This window comes from Pelophylax lessonae (assembly GCF_965119305.1).
Source record: "Pelophylax lessonae genome assembly, chromosome: 6".
NCBI classification, from domain to species: Eukaryota; Metazoa; Chordata; class Amphibia; order Anura; family Ranidae; genus Pelophylax; species Pelophylax lessonae.
Window position 1 is genome coordinate 45,664,294 of NC_138773.1, and position 17,310 is coordinate 45,681,603.

Sequence of the window (17,310 nt, forward strand, 5' to 3'; positions counted from 1 at the left end):
TTACGTCCTTTTTTTCCCGCAAACAGAGCTTTCTTTTGGTGGTATTTGATCACCTCTGCGCTTTTCATTTTTTGCGATATTAATAAAAAAAGAGCGAAAATTTTGCAAAAAAATTGACATTTTCTACTTTGACAGTTAAAAAATATTCAATATATAAAATTTTTGTCATATATTTAGGCTAAAATGTATTTAGCTACATGTCTTTGACAAAAAAAATTCTCAATGAGCGTATTTTTAACCGCTTTAAGACCGGAAGATTTTACCCCATTCCTGACCAGGCTATATTTTGCGATTCGGCACTGCGTTACTTAAACGGACATTTGCGTGGTCGTGCGACGCTGTACCCAAATTAAATTTATGTCCTTTTTTTCCTCACAAATAGAGCTTTCTTTTAGTGGTATTTGATCACCTGTGCGATTTTTAATTTTTGAAAAAAAGAGCGACAATTTTGAAAAAAAAAACAATATTTTTTACATTCTGATATATAACATTCCCAAAAAAAAAAATTAAAAATCAAAATTTTTTAACATTTTAGGCCAATTTTCTGCTACATATTTTTGGTAAAAAAAATCACAATAAGCGTATTTTGATTGGTTTGCGCAAAAGTTATCACGTTTACTAACTACGGGAAAGATTTGTCATTTTTATTTTTTTTTTTTTTTTACTAGTAATGGCGGCAATCTGCGATTGTTTTTGCGGGACTGCGACATTGCGGCAGACAGATTTGATCCCTAACTGACATTTTTGACACTTTTGGGGGTACCAGTGACATTACTGTAGTAATCAGTGCTATAAATATGCACTGTTACTGTAATAATGACACTGGCAGGGAAGGGGTTAACTTTATTGGTGATCAAGGGGTTAAATGTATGCCTCATGCTTACTGACGTGTGTGGGGGGAAGGGATTGTGTGACACAGGCACAGATTGCAGGTTCGGCTATGCTGAATCCCTTAATCTGTCACTGTCTGTCACATAGGAGATCCGCCCGCTTTGTTTACACAAGTGGGCGGATATCTTCACTTGATCCCCAACGTTCGGGGAAGAGCGGCGGTGAACACCGCCTCTCCTCCCCTGGCCCGACTCCCGCTGTGTCTGAATACAGCGGGAGCGAGCCTCCGGCGGCGCCTGCGAGCCTCCGGCGGCGCGGAGAGAGGGCGGGATCCAGCGACGTAGGTCTACGTCACTGGACGATGACGAGCCACTTTGCCGCAGTACCAGCTCAGTGAGCGGTCGACAAGTGGTTAAAAAAAAAGAAACAAAAACAAAATGAAAAAACAACATCAAAAACACATTTTGAATGAAGTAGGACACCCATTGATTTAAAAAAAAAAAACATTATCTGTCTATGTCCTGTGGAGATTTCCTTTCAGTTCCTGTTCCTGAGATTAACAGGAAGTGAGATGAAATCTCTCCAAAATGAGGGAAATTCTTCTCTTAGACAATTCTCGTGTTCCTGTTGGAAGTAGAGCTGTGCACGACTGAAAAATTTGTTTAGTTTCATTTTTTGATTAGTTCATTTAGGCCAGGGGTCTCCAAACTTTCTATTTAAAGGGCCGGGTTACTGTCCTTCAGGGTTTAGGGGGGCTGGACTGTGGCCATCGGGAGTAGAAAATGTCCCAGCATCAGTTGGAGTAGACAATGCCCCATCATTGGTGTCATTGGTAGGAATTGTGCCACATCATTGCTGTCATTGGGCCCCATCATTGGTGTCATTGCTAGGAATTGTGCCACATCATTGGTGTCATTGGGAGAAATTGTGCCCTACTGTTGGTGTCATTGGGCCCCATCATTGGTGTCATTAGGAGGAATTGTGCCCTACTGTTGGTGTCATTGGGTCCCATCATTGGTGTCATTGCTAGGAATTGTGTCCCATCATTGCTGTCATTGGGCCCCATCATTGGTGTCATTGCTAGGAATTGTGCCACATCATTGGTGTCATTGGGAGGGATTGTGCCCCATCGTTTGCTTAATTTGGAGGAATATTGCCCAATCATTGGTGTCATTGGGAGGAATTATGCCTCATCATTACTGTAATTGGGCACCATCGTTGGTGTCCTTGGTAGGAATTGTGCCACATCATTGGTGTCATTGGGAGGGATTGTGCCCCATCGTTTGCTTAATTTGGAGGAATATTGCCCAATCATTGGTGTCATTGGGAGGAATTATGCCTCATCATTACTGTAATTGGGCACCATCGTTGGTGTCCTTGGTAGGAATTGTGCCACATCATTGGTGTCATTGGGAGGGATTGTGCCCCATCGTTTGCTTAATTTGGAGGAATATTGCCCAATCATTGGTGTCATTGGGAGGAATTATGCCTCATCATTACTGTAATTGGGCACCATCGTTGGTGTCATTGGTAGGAATTGTGCCCCATTGTTGGTGTTAATTAATGAAATAGTGCCCCAAGGGCTAGATAAAAGCAGGCAAAGGGCCACATCCAGCCCTTGGGCCGCAGTTTGAAAATCACATCCAGGAGTTGTCATTTTTACAGGTGTTTTTTGTGCGTTTTGCAGGCATTTTTGCAGCGTTTTTGTGCAGGCTTTTTTAGGTTAACAAGTGATCAATGAAAGAAAAAAAGAAAAACTGCCAAAAAAGAAGGTCATGTACCTTTTTTGAACGACAGACATTTTGCTTAAGGCGAGAGAACGCCCAGATGTGAACAGGGGCCATTGAAATGAATGGGATTAGTTGGGTTTTTAGAGCTAAAGTTAATAATTTTGTTTCGTCATATTTGTTATGTTAGAATGATTCATTTTCAGAACTAATTTTGTATATTCAGATTTGTTTCATACATTCAGATTTGGTTGGTATATTCATAGTTACATAGTAGTTGAGGTTGAATAAAGACAATAGTCCATCCAGTTCAACCTGTGTAGGTGTGTATGGCCGTAATCATCTCACATAGCCCTGAATGTTCTGATCCTTGAGATGTAAGTCTAAGAGTCTTTTGAAAGCCACCATACTTCCCACTGAAACCACCTCTTCTGGTAGAGAATTCCACAATCTTGTAGCTCTAACAGTAAAGAACCCCCTGCGTTGCTTGAGGTAAAAACGCTTCTCCTCTAATCGCATTGTATGCCCTCGAGTCCTCATGCAATCCTTCCGACTGAATAGCTTTTTTTCTATGCTGAGATCACCATTGAGGTATTTATAAATTGCTATCATGTCCCCTCTCAGTAGTCTCTTCTCCAGGGAGAATAAATCAAGCAATTGCATACGCTCTTCATAATTAAGGTCCTCAAATCCCCTAATTCGTTATCTTCAAATTGATTTGAATGTCGGAAGAGGGTTAAATTGGTTCTATTTTATTCCAGTCTACTCTGTTGTATTCTTTTCTAATTCTAATTCAGACATTTTTTTATTTTGTACATAATTTAGTTTTGTTATAATTTATTTTGGTTTCATTGTTACTACACTGCTCAAAAAAATTAAGGTAACACTTTTTAATCAGAGTATAGCATCAAGTCAGTATAAACTCCTGGAATAATGATCTGGTCAGTTAAGTAGCAGAGGGGGTTGTTAATCAGTTTCAGCTGCTTTGGTGTTAATAAAATTAAACAACAGGTGCACTAGATGGGAAACAATGAGACAATCTCCAAAACAGGAATGGTTTTACAGGTTGAGGCACTGACATTTTTTTCCCTACTGATCTTTTCTGACTGTTTTTCACTAGTTTTGCATTTGGCTAGGGTCAGTGTCACTACTGGTAGCATGAGGCCATACCTGGACACTATAGAGGTTGCTACGTCTCCCAGCACAGTTTCAAGAGCATGGAGGAGATTCCATGAGACAGGCAGATACTCTAGGAGAGCTGGACAGGGCCGTAGAAGGTCCTTAACCCATCAGCAGGACCGGTATCTGCTCCTTTGTGCAAGGAGGAACAGGATGAGCACTGCCAGAGCCCTACAAAATGACCTCCAGCAGGCACCTGGTGTGAATGTCTCTGACCAAACAATCAGAAACAGACTTCATGAGGATGGCCTGAGGGACCAACGTCCTCTAGTGGGCCCTGTGCTCACTGCCTGGCACCGTGGAGCTTGATTGGCATTTGCCGTTGAACACCAGAATTGGTAGGTCAGCCACTGGCGCCCTGTGCTTTTCACAGATAAGAGCAGGTTCACCCTGAGCACATGTGACAGATGTGAAAGGGTCTCGAGAAGCCGTGGAGAACATTTTGCTGCCTTTAACATCGTTTAGCATGACCGATTTGGTGGTAGGTCAGTGATAGTCTGGGGAGGCATATCCATGGAGGGACGCACAGACCTCTACAGGCTAGATAATGGCACCCTGACTGCCATTAGGTATCGGGAGGAAATCCTTGGACTCATTGTCAGACCCTACGCTGGTGCAGTGGGTCCTGGGTTCCTCCTGGTGCATGACAATGCCCGGCCTCATGTGGTGAGGGTATGCAGCCAGTTTCTGGAGGATGAAGGAATTGATGCCATTGAATTGCCCCCATGCTCGCCTGACCTAAATCCAATAGAACACCTCTGGGACATTATGTTTCGGTCCATCCGACGCCAGGTTGCACCTCAGTCTGTTGAGGAGCTCAGTGATGCTCTGGACCAGATCTGAACGTATATACCCCAGGACACCATCCGACATCTCATTAGGATCATGCCCCCGACATTGTCAGGCATACATGCAAGCACGTGGGGGCCATAAAAAACTACTGAGCACCATTTTGAGTTGCTGCAATTAAATTTCAGCAAAATGGACTAACCTGCTGCATCATTTGTTCACTTTGATTTTCGGGGTGTCTTTGAATTCAGCCCTCTGTAGGTTGATCATTTTAATTTCCGTCAAACAATGTGGCATCCTTTTGTTCTTAACAAATTACCCAGTCCATATCAGTATAGATATCCAGCATGATCTCTTTCCCCATTGAGATCTGATGTGTTTTTAAAGTGTTCCTTTAATTTTTTTGAGCAGTTTATTATGATTCTGAAGTTTGGATACATCCGAATCTAGGAATTAATAAAAATTTCAACAGAATTTTTGATTTGTAAACTAAACGAATCGCACATGTCTAGTTGAAAGATCTTCCCTCTTTTCTAATGTTGGTTACAGCTCTAAAAGGAGGAGCTGAATGTGGCCTGGACGGTCCACACCAAAAGTAGAAGCTTCCTGAAGTGAAGTAGACATAGTTCGTGCTCTGTGCCCAGTGCCATCTTAAGAGCATTAAAGGGCCCCGTTCAATGCAGTGCACTGGGGCCCCCCCCTACACAATCACCAACAAGAATAAAAATGCAAATGATTGATAAGGCGATATTTATTGGTACAGCAGTGCCAGGCTAATGACAGCTTCCAGGTTCAGCGGCTGGATCCGGTGAACGCACACACAGACGGGAGTCAGACTGGACTGTCCTGTGTGTGCCAGTTCCCGTGGAGGCGGACAGGCATTCCTGCAGGTTTGGGCTCCCCCTCAATGGCCCAAGTGGCCTGACAGCAGCGCAGGGCCGACAGGCGCTTGCCACCTGCTAAGTTCGGAGGCGGGATGCACACGGGAATCAGGACTAATGCTTGGCTGGGGCTGAGCATGTGGGACCCCCAGGGCAAATGGGGCCCCCGGGCAACTGCCCAGCGTGCCCATTCGGTAAGATGGCCCTGTCTGTTCCCCTTCCTCTGGGATCTTTCCTTATCTCTATTCACTATCCCTGCTGGCCGGGAACCCTTTTCCTACACTAGCCACTCGCAGAAAGCACACGAGCCCGGGAGCCGGAGTCTTATATAGACAGAGCCTGACCCAAGCTGGCCACCAAAGTCACTTGAGGTGCCAGTGTCCAATCAGACACCTGTCTCCATGTGACCACAGAAAGTCATGCCCCAGAGCAATTGCATTGTCTGCTATAGCTGTAGTTTCATCCTTGTGAGAGAGGATCTGACTCAGTGACTGTGTGTATATCTAATGATATTATTATAAGGTCACTAAAGTAATGGGCAGAGTGACAATGCGCAGGAAGTGTTACAGAGTGTCTCTGTTGAATGTACATGTAGGTGTGGATTGTATAGAGGGGAAGCTTGATAGACAATGTGAATGCAAGATCCTTTCAAAGCAAAAGATGAAGGTGAAATGAGTGGGTGGATAATCATCTGAACTCTGAGTTTCAATAGGGGACAAGACGTGGGTATAGCGGGACTCTAGAAAGGATTCTGTGTAAGGGATTCTGAATGAAAACAAAGTGCAAAGCTGTTAGGTGAAATAAAAAAAGGAAAAAAAAAGACCTTTGGGAAAGACGTGGTAGGCAAACTATATAAAACGCGAGGGCGTAACTACAGCTATATTGTTCTCAGCTGTATTTATATAGCACTGACATTCTGCACTATTATTACTGCTGCATTTAATATAAGGCACGGTAGACCTCTGCTTATGGGTGGCAGAAAGAAACAGGCTGACTTTCCCTGTACATTTTTATTTGATATTATGCAGTAATTCCATAGAAGCTTCTTTAAGTATTATTAAAACATTATAAGCCAGGCTAGGACCAATAAAATATGGTTAAAAGCTCTAAGATCAGATCCAAGAGGACGGGCCACCACTGGTTGCACACGCTGATGGCATTTTTCAAGATCCAAGAGGGACGTTGCAAACAGCACCAAAGGTGGTTCGTCTACAGATTTTAGTAGTGGAAATGAGTGTTTTACAAAGGGCACAGTGATGCACCACCTTACCACTGGTTGGCTAATGTGGTTCACCAGTTGGCTTGGTGGGTTAACATCTCAATCCCAGGGTCTGATCCTGGGTGTATGGTGGGGCAGAAAATACGTTGGGCACCAGTTCCTTTAGTCTTTTTGCAATTTATTGATAAACTCAATAACAGGAGAGAGAGATTAGGGGTGCAGGATACCCCAAAAAGAGTAAAGGTACTCTAAAGTATCAGTAGGCTGTTTGGGAGCAACCTATTGGTAAATACTACATTTCTGGCCCTTTGAGAGCAGTCACAGTCTTTCTTAAGTGGCAGTGGATCTTTTTCGAATCAATGTGTCCATTGACCCCTCGGAGGGCACTCAAAGATACTTTGATCTGTGGGCAGTAAATCCTTCCTACAATGTTCTTACTAGATGACAACTCTATTCAGCTTCTCTGCAATATTTTTAATTTAGAATGGGAGTCTCCAAACTGAGGCCCACAGGCCAGATGTGGCCCTTTGCTTGCCTTTACCTGGCCCTTGGGCACTATTCTTTCCAGGCATACGAGGCATTATTCCTCTCTCTGACACCAATGATGGGACACTATTGCTTCTACTGACACCAGAGACGGGGAACTATTTCTCCCATTGACACCAATGATAGTGCACTATTCCTCCCACTGACGCCAATGATGCAATTTTTTTTACTTGCACTGACCACAAAGTCTATGGCAATATTTTTACTCCTATTGATGTTGGGGCATTTTCTGCTCCCACTGCTCACAGTTCGGCCCCTTAACGTTTGAAGGGCAGTAAGCTGGCCCTTTGTTTTAAAGGTTGCATTCTGCCAAATATATACATTCACTCTAGAAGGGTGACCCAAATATTTATTATCTCCCAAACCATACCTCTGAACAAGGACCTTAGCAATTAGTTGGGTCAGATACATACAGTATTTATAACCCAGGGATTGACCTTCCCATACTTATTGATAGAGCCTCCTTCACAGTAACAGGTGAAAGCAATCAACCCACTGAGCATAGGGAAGATGAGCAGAGCCTAGAGAAAGGTAAAAACTAGCTCAGACTGGTTGCAGCTTAGCACCAACACTCTCTAAATTTAGTTAGGGGTGCAACAGAGTGTGGAAAGTGGGGTCCCCCAGGGTTCTGTCCTGGGACCAATCCTGTTTAATTTATTCATAAATGATCTAGAGGAGGGGATATCTAGTACAATCTCAGTATTTGCGGATGATACTAAACTAAGCATGCCAATATCTTCTGGGCAGGATGTGGAAACCTTACAAGCGGACCTGAACAAAATAATGGGGTGGGCAACTACATGGCAGATGAGGTTTAATGTTGAAAAATGTAAAGTAATGCACTTGGGGGCCAGAAACCAGAAAGCAAGCTACTCACTAGGGGGGAACCTCTGGGTGAGTCTAGGATGGAAAAAGACTTGGGGGTACTGGTAGACAACAGGCTTGGCAGTGGCATGCAATACTGGGATGTATAAAAAAGGGGATTCACTCCAGAAATAAAGAGATTATTCTCCCGCTCTACAAGACTCTGGTCCGGCCACATCTGGAGTATGCTGTCCAGTTCTAGGCACCGATCCTCAGGAAGGATGTGCTGGAACTGGAAAGAGTCCAGAGAACAAAAATAATTAGGGGAATGGAGGACATCAGCTATGAGGAAAGACTACAAGCACTGAACCTATTCTCTCTGGAGAAGAGACGATTGAGGGGGGATATGATGGCAACCCTAGCATAAGGAACAAACTATTCAGAGAAAGGAGATACAATAAGACATGTGGCCACTCACTAAAACTAGAGGAAAGGCGGTTTAACCTTAAAATGCGTAAGGGGTTCTTCACTGTAAGAGCGGTAAGGATGTGGAATTCTCTTCCACAAGCAGTGGTATCAGCAGGGAGCATTGATAGTTTCAAAAAACTATTAGATGGGCACCTTAGAGACCACAACATACAGGGGTATACAATGTACGGTTAACAGCAAACACACACGCACATCATAGGTTGAACTGGATGGACTGATGTCTTTTTTCAACCTCACTAACTATGTAACTATGTAACTATGTAACAGAATAGGGCAGGCAGGGTCCCTGCAACAGAATCACTTGCTTCCATCCAACTTGGTTGGATTTTCTTTACTGTTTTTTGTTTTATATTGGTTGAGCCAGATAGACTTGTGTCTTTGTAACTTTGCAACTTTGACCTTCCTGGGCCACATTGGAAGAAGAGGAATTGTCTTGGGAATTCTCTCAGGCCGCACATAAATACAATAACAATAAGAATAGCTGATGAGCAGAAAAAGTCGGGCAGATCACAGGGTAACGATCACTGATATAGATAATGTACCTATTTCTAATGTTTTTTATCATAAAAGTAAAAGAGGGCAACATAAAACGAGTGTGATACTTGACATTGCTTTTGATAAACTACCACATCAATGTCTAGTTTGGATGGATGGAGTAGAAATTATTAAAGAATTCTCAAGGTACCCATCAGATACTTTGGTTCTAATTTTGCCCTTTATGCGCTTCATCCTTGATAAAAGTTGCAAAATTATAGGTGCTGCTGAAAACGGATGACATGAATAAGGCGTGATTGTGAAGAGTGGGAGGTTGTTCTTTGGGAAGATAATATTTATAAAAGTCTAATAAAGAGACACCGTCAAATATTTCCTCGCCCACGTGTGTTTGCTGAGTGTAAATACATTTTTGCAAAAAGATAAAAATAAAAAAAATCAACATTTTAAAGTGTTGTCCTAAACCCAGGAGCCTGCAGTCACTATATCTGGTCTCCTACGGTACACAGAACATGGAAATACAATTAATTTAGTAAATATAAGCTTCTAAATACCTTTTCTCATCAGCAGTATATAGCATTCTTGTGACTTCTATCAGTGCCTGGTTAAAGCTTGTAGGAGGAATTTTCATTCTGCACTGACCTATGAGGCTGCAGCACCCCTGACCCTCTGTCTGGACAGTGCTGATTGGCCCTCTGCTGATCACGTGCACTCTCCCAAGAAAAAAAAAATTCTCTAGCAATATACACTAAACTGAGTATGTGAAGACTGACTCCACTAACTGTCTTATCCGGAGATGTTTAGGGGACAATGCAAGAAGAAGATGATCTGTGCATACAGGATCAAACAGCCTTTTTACACAATGCAGAGGATTAACCCCGTAGGTTTCACATTGAGTATAACAAGCATGCTTTACTGCATGAGCAGACTGATTTTACTGTTGTGGTTTTAGTAACACTTTAGGTAAGTTTACGATTTTGTGTTGGGAGGCATTCAAAGCGGTTTTGGGCCACATGCAGTGCATAGGCCCAGGTTGGACACCCCTGCTTTATTCTCAGGAAACACATTTAGATTCAAACCTGCCCTGGAAAATTGAACCTGGTTGTTGCTGGGGTAAGCAGAGAAATGAACATGTTAAGAGTTCTCTAGAATCTAGATGTGGATGGTTACTAAGGCCCCTTTCACACATACAGTTCATCAGTTCAGTCACGTCAAAATGTATCAGTTTTCCATCCGTTTTTCATCCGTTTTTCGTCAGTTGTTATCTGTTTTTCATCCGTTGTCATCCGTTTTTACATAGAGATACATTGATGTCCGTTTTTCATCCGTCAATGGGTGGATGAAAAACGGGCAAATGGACAGCATGTGTGAAAGGGGCCTAAGAGTTCAGAATGTAAGTAGAACGTTCTACAATGCAAGCATTAGAGGTTCACTGCTTGAATGGGTTGCATGGAGTTGCTCTTTAACTTATTAGTTTGAGCTAATTCTGAATTTTGGATGATGTAATATTTTGATTGAATTTCGTGGAATTGAATGGGCAAATCTAAATCTGAATTATTTGGTGATTTAATTCTCCAAAAGATCAAGGCTGGGTTCACACACATACGGCCACAGGTTTGTGCCTGGGGTCTGTTGCGCCCCTGTTCACTGGTTTAGGTGCGAATCAGGACAGAATTTTTTCCTGAATTTACACCTTAATCGGACCAGAAGATGCAAAGGACCCTTTTCCAATGCAGGCCGTGGTCGCCCCAGACCTGTGTGAACCGGCTCCATTTAGAGCAGATCACATTCGCCTGTCATGCGAATTGGATGTGAGGAAACCCTGCTAAATGCTACTGGCTATACCCGGCAAAAAACAAATTGTTGTGCTCTGCCGAAAGGGAAGGCTCCCTGCCGGCAGAACACAATAGCGCTGCAGGAGGGATTCCCCCATCAACACTGACTTTTGACTTCAATGGGTCTTCCACTTTGGAAACTCCAAATTTCATAGCTTTACAATTTTTAAAAAGTTCAGCCTAACAAGTGACTTGACTTTTCAGATGTTTTCTCATCTCTACCTAATAGTATGTTTGATGGAAGCTATCTTTTTATTCAGCCAGCCAATAATTCATCATTATATTGACTCGAACAAGAATGGCCAGAGATTGATTGAAATTCGGCTTGTCCCTGCTGAACCAGCCTAATTTTGAATTATCTGTGGCCAGCAATACATTTTTGCTTTTGAGTTTAAATAAAGTTTAAAGAGTTTACAGTTATTTTCAGGTTATGGGTTCTCTTTGACAAGAGGGATTACCACAAGGTCCATGTTCAGAGCTGTTCCTGACCTTTTTCTTAATTCCATGCATTTTGTACCATTAGGAAATCGTTATAATTCGAACCATGGATGTTAAAGATAAACACCAGTTTTTTGCAAAGTAAAAAAGGCTGCAATTCCCCAAATTAAAATATATGTCCTGCCTTGTTGCGAGTTAACGTACCAGGAAATGAATGTAGTATTTTAAAGGTTTGTCAGCGTAAATCTAAAGCGCTGTCTTATTAAAAATATAACCATTTGTGCTGTAAATTAAATGTTATAACTCAAACGTATCCGCCAGAACTTTTACGGCTGCTGTTTTTTAAGTCGTAAATCAGTTCTGGACTGAAAATATTGGCTTGTACACCCAGGCTGTCTAGCGGAATGGGCAGGAGAGAAATATTATGTATTTTAAACCTCTCTGTGTCAAATTATTATTTTAGGAGGGATATTTGTATTAAAAGATAAATTTGTGTCTATAAGTGCTAATGTCCTAAATGTATCAGAGGCCTCGTAAGCACAAATGCCAAAAAAGGGCATTGGCCAACATTTTATTTTCAAATATTTTATTTAAACCACCAAAAGGAAGCTCCAAATTACTACATCAACAGTACATAGATATCAGTGTATCCAGTTGCATAATGTAAAACATGTCAAACTAGTAGGTGATTGCAGAAAATACATAGACTTCAAGGAACAATAAAGTAGAGTAAAAATGGCATTTTTGACTTCCCGTAAAATCCAATTCTCTTATGTTCATTGACGGACACAGCTTCTCATCTTCTTGACTATGTGGGTTATACTGCCCCCTACAGGAGTAGGACGCTAGGCAGAAAAGAACTTGACTACACCTATGGGGAAGTCCCAGGGGGTATACTCCCACTCTCTGCCATAGGTACTCTTGTTACAAGCAGTGTCAGAAGAGTAAAACTCCACAGAGAGGTGGGTGTTGTGTCTGTCAATGAACATCAGAAAAATGGATTTTACAGTAAGTCAAAAATCCCATTTTCTCTTTCATTCATTGACGGACACAGCTCCTCATCTTTATGTGGGACGTCCCAAAGCAGTGTCAAACATGAGGGGTGGGAACAGCAAGAAAAAAATACTTCCCAAGGCTAAACATAGCCAACCAGATAACATGGAGCTCAACCATAAAACAACTGAAGCTCACCTGAAAAAAATTAAAACACCCTCAAAGAGGACCAAGTCATTTAAACAGCAGCCTGCAAAAATCTTGCAGCCGTAGATGCCAACTTTGTGCACAGACGTCGAGGTAGCCTCCTTGCAGACCTGCATCACTGACGCCTGATGACAGAAGGCCCAGGAGGCACTAAGCACCCAAGTAAAGTGCTCCTTAACAGGGAAAGGAGGAACCTGACTCTTAATGGAATAAGCCTGAACCACAGTCTGTCTGATCCATCTGAAAAATGGTAGCGGCAGAAGCAGCCAACCCTTTGGAAGGTCCATCCGTGAGAACAAAAATTGAGGCTGACTTTCTAAAACACTCCGTAGCTGCCAGGTACAACCTTATTTCCCGAACCACATCCAGGGAATGCAAGACAATTTACTTAGGATGCTTAGGCCTGGGACACAGCGAGGGCAACTCGATGTCTTCATTCAAATAAAAATCATCGTTTGGAAGTGACGACAGACATGGACGAAGAACCACCTTATCCCTGTGAACCACCAAGTAAGGCAAACGGCAAGACAGCACCGCCAGCTCCAACACCCTGCGCACAGAAGTAATAGCCACCAAAAAGGCTATCTTCTGGAACAAGGTAAGCAGGGGAACCTCCCAAATGTTTTCAAAGGGAGGCTTCTGGAGAACTGACAACAGAAAATTGAGGTTCCCACGGCAGGAATGGAGACAGCACTGGAGGAACCAAGTATCTCACTCCCTGGAGAAAGGTACGCACCATGGTGTGTGTGGCCAATGGACGTTGAAAGAAAACCGCCAAAGCTGAAACCTGGCCCTTGATGGTACTCAAGGCCAGGTGCTGCTCAACCCCTCGTTGGAAGAAAGCCAAGATCCGAGTACCCGAAAAGAAGCAAGGATGAACCCTGGGGGAATCACACCTTGCAATGTACGTCTTCCAAGTACGATGGTAAATCATCCTAGAAGTGGACTTTATACCTTTTAACAGCGTAGGAATCACAGAGTCAGACAACCCTCTATCCTTCAGCACCTGGCTTTCAACAGCCAAGCCGTCAAAACCAGCGACTGTAAAACAGGATGGAAGATTGGCCCTTCGACAACATATCTTCCCTAAGAGGAAGTCTCCAAGGAGCATCAGTGACCATCCATACCAGATTGGCGTACCAAGGCCGGCGAGGCCAGTCTGGAGCCACTAGGATGACCAGAATCCCCTCTGTTTCGATCCTGCGCAGGAGTCTTGGCAAAAGCTTGAGAGGAGGAAAAGTGTAAATCAGATGATACCAACTCCCAGGAGCCACTATTGCGTCTGCGGTGTCGGCTAGAGGATCCCAAGACCGTGCCACAAACCTCTGCACTTTTCTGTTGAGGCGAGAGGCCAATAGATCCACCTCGGGAGTACCCCACCAGAGACACAACTGATGAAACACCTCATCAGGATGAATTGACCATTCCCCCTGGTCCGACTGAGGTAATCCACCTGCCAATTTTCCACCCCTGGAATTTGCACAGCAGAGAGGGCTGGAACGAATCGTTCTGCCCATCCTTAGACTGCCCACCTGCCCACTTCTAGTGCCCCTTGGTGATTTACATAGGCCACGGCCGTGACATTGTCCGATTTAATCTGTACCGGACACATGTCCAATGATCCAGACAGAGTCTGATCGTTTGGAGTTCCAGTACATTGATCAGTAACCTGGACTCTTCCAGAGTTCAGACCCCCTGAGCACACTATGTGTTGAGGACGCCTCCCCACCCAGACAGGCTGGGGTCCACAGGGACGACCGTCCAGTACAGGGGAAGAAACAATTTGCCCTGACAAAGTGTGAGAGAATGAAGCCACCAAACCAAGGACCCTGTCACGTACCTTGTAGCCAGTGCTGTATTTTGGCCTAGGCCAACAAGGCCCAGGCCTAGGGCAGCACTTTGCATGGGGGACAGCAAAAAAGCCAGCCCCCCTCCACCTGAGACTCTATTGGCCACTGCTTGCTAGAACCGCCTCTCTCACCCCTCCCCTCCTCTCTCTCTCTCTCACTCACCCCCTCTCTCTTCCCCCTCTCTCACCCCTCTTCTCTCTCTCCCTCTCTCTCACCCCCTCTCTCTTTCTCTATCCTCCTCCTCTCTTTCTCTCATCCCCCCTCTCACACTCTCTCCCCCCTCTCTCTCACTCACCCCCCTCTCTCTCTCATCCCTCCTCTCTCTTTCTCTCTCTCATCCCCCCTCTCTCTCTCATCCCCCCTTCTCTCTCATCCCCCTTCTCTCTTAGATTCACCCCTCTCTCTTTCATCCCCCTCTCTCTTTCATCCCCCCTCTCTCTTTCAGACCCCCTCTCTCTCTCTCTAACACCCACCCCCTCTCTCTCCCTCCCTCTCCCACCCCCTCTTTCTCATCCCCCCTCTCTCTCCCTCCCTCACTCTCCCTCTCTCTCTTGCCCCCTCTCACCCCCCCCCCATGAGATCTCAGGGGTTCATGCTGGGACTTGTAGTTCCTCAGTTTTTGGATGGAGTCACATCCGTTAAAAAAGGAGTGGGGATAATTTACTTGGGGGGGGGCGCCCAATTTTAGTCTTGCCTAGGGCAGCACAAAACCAAAATACACCACTGCTTGTAGCAGAGCCTGACGTGCAGAGGGAGACCTCTCATACAGCCCTGGTTCAGGCACCACTGGAGTTGCAACAGTGGATGTGAGAGCGCAGTGGGGTAAGAGTGCCTGCCCTGGTCTTCTGTTGGCAGCCGAGGTGAGTGGCCGAAGGGTCACTGGACTGGACTGGATAGCTGAGCAGCAGGTAGAAGCAGGTACAGCGGTGCGGACACACAGCAGATGCAGGACAGCGTCACCAGGCACTGGATGGAGCAGGATAGGCAAAAGACTGGAGCAGAGTCAGACAAGCCCGATCGGTCACAGATAATCAGACATGGTACAGGCAGAGAATAGTGTACAGGCAGAGGTTGGCAGCAGGATATCATGCAGAAAAGCAGGTATAGCAGAGTCTGGGCAAGCCGGGGTCAGGACTGGAGATAAGCAAACTTAGTCAAACAAGCAGGGTCAATACAGGAATCAAATACAGGCACAGGAACAGAACTCAGGAAGCAGGAAGTGCTCCAAAAAATCAGGAATTACAGGTATTTACAAAAATATTAAATAAAAAATGTTACTATTTAAAAGCGAATGAGGATAGGGATTGTATTAAGAGCAAGTGAAACTCTGCTTTAAGAGATAAATGCCAATAAACTGATAATGTGTAATCCTTGCAGCCTGCTTGAAACTTTGAACCTCATCCAAGAAGCCAGAAAATCTTGTTACAGCCAATAAAGATATAACAGTGTCAACCCTTTCTCTCTACAGCTCGACCCAGACAACACCGGATTTGTATGTGCAGAGACCTTCACCACCCTGGTGAACAACCATGAGCTGCCCCTGGACCCTGCCAAACTGGAGATGTTATTTGCCCTCTCCCAGGGTAACGAGGAGGGGCAAATCTGCTACCCACAGCTGGTGGACCTGGTGAGTCAAGAATATGGAAAGATTTTAAATAACGTATAAAAAAATATAGGAATTGGGTTTAACCACTTCTGGACAGGAAGGTTTTACCCCCTTAAAGACCAGGCCATTTTTTGCGATTCTGCAATGCGTTATTGTAACTGACAATTGCGTGGTGTGTGCCCAAATAAAATGTATGTCCTTTTTTTCCCCCACAAATAGAGCTTTCTTTTGGTGGTATTTGATCCCCTCTCCCTTTTTTATTTTTTGCACTATAAACAAAAAAAGAGCAACCGTTTTGAAAAAAAAAAAAAAACAAACAATATTTTTTACTTTCTGCTATAAAACACAGCCAATAAAAAAAATTAAAAAAATCTAATGTTTTCATCGATTTAAGTCAATATGTATTCTGCCACATATTTTTGGTTTCAAAAAATCCCAATAAATGTATATTGATTGGTTTGCGCAAAAGTTACAGCATCTACAAACAATGCAATATTTTTATGGAATTTTTATTTATTTGATTTTTTTTACTAGTAATGGCAGTAATTAGCGATTTTTAGGCCTCACACACACTGGACGTTATAAAAACGTCAGTAGAAAGCTGTAGCTGTAGAAGGTGTTTTTCAGCTTTTTTGCAGTGGTATTTTTTAGCGTTTTTTAGCTTTTTACAGCTGTAGCATTTTTTTATTTATTTTTTTTTTTAGCAAAACTATACTCCCACAAAATCTTAGAGCTCAAAAACGTTGATAATAGCCGTGTTTTTCAAAGTTTTTTGGTGCTTTTCAGCGTTTTTTAGCTTTTATCAGAGGTAAGCTGGATACACACTATACAACTTTTGCTGTTAGATTTCCTTGATTTACCCTAAACTATGTAGTGCAACGGCCTGCCTGATTGCATACAAATTTAAAGTGTTTAGATTTGAACTCATATTATATGGTTTTGGTAAATCTAAAGCTGGATACACACTATACATTTGTCTTTAGATTTTTTTTCCTTTAGATTTACCAAACCATATAATATGAGGTCAAACCTAAACACTTTCAATTTGTATGCAATCAGACAGGCCCTTGCACTACATAGTTCAATGTAAATCTAAAGGAAATCTAACAACAAAAGTTGTATAGTGTGTATCCAGCTTTAAGGAAAAAAACTTAAAGACAATTGTATAGTGTGTGTGGCCCATAAGAGCATTTTTACAGCTGAAAAACGCCTCCTTAAACCCACTAATTTTGAGTTTTTTTTACAGCCAGAAAACAGCTCTGCCAAAAACTGCTGATAACAGCCTATGTGTGTATGGAGACATAGGATAAAATGGAGGGGAGTTTACTGGCTGCAGAAAAAAAACGTCTGACGCCAAAAACAGCCGCTGTAAAAACGTCCAGTGTGCATGAGGCCTTAGAGGGACTGCGACATTGCAGCGGACA

The 17,310-nt window shown here is 43.4% G+C and overlaps 1 protein-coding gene across 1 annotated transcript in view; it reads left to right on the top strand.

The window, feature by feature from the left end:
- The window catches only part of RHBDL1 (rhomboid like 1), a 103,357-nt gene that overhangs the window by 17,627 nt on the left and 68,420 nt on the right, over positions 1-17,310 (top strand). The window contains exon 2 of the mRNA XM_082262472.1: positions 15,749-15,907. Coding sequence (XP_082118598.1) covers positions 15,749-15,907 — 159 coding nt within the window. The remainder of the gene's footprint in view (positions 1-15,748; positions 15,908-17,310) is intronic.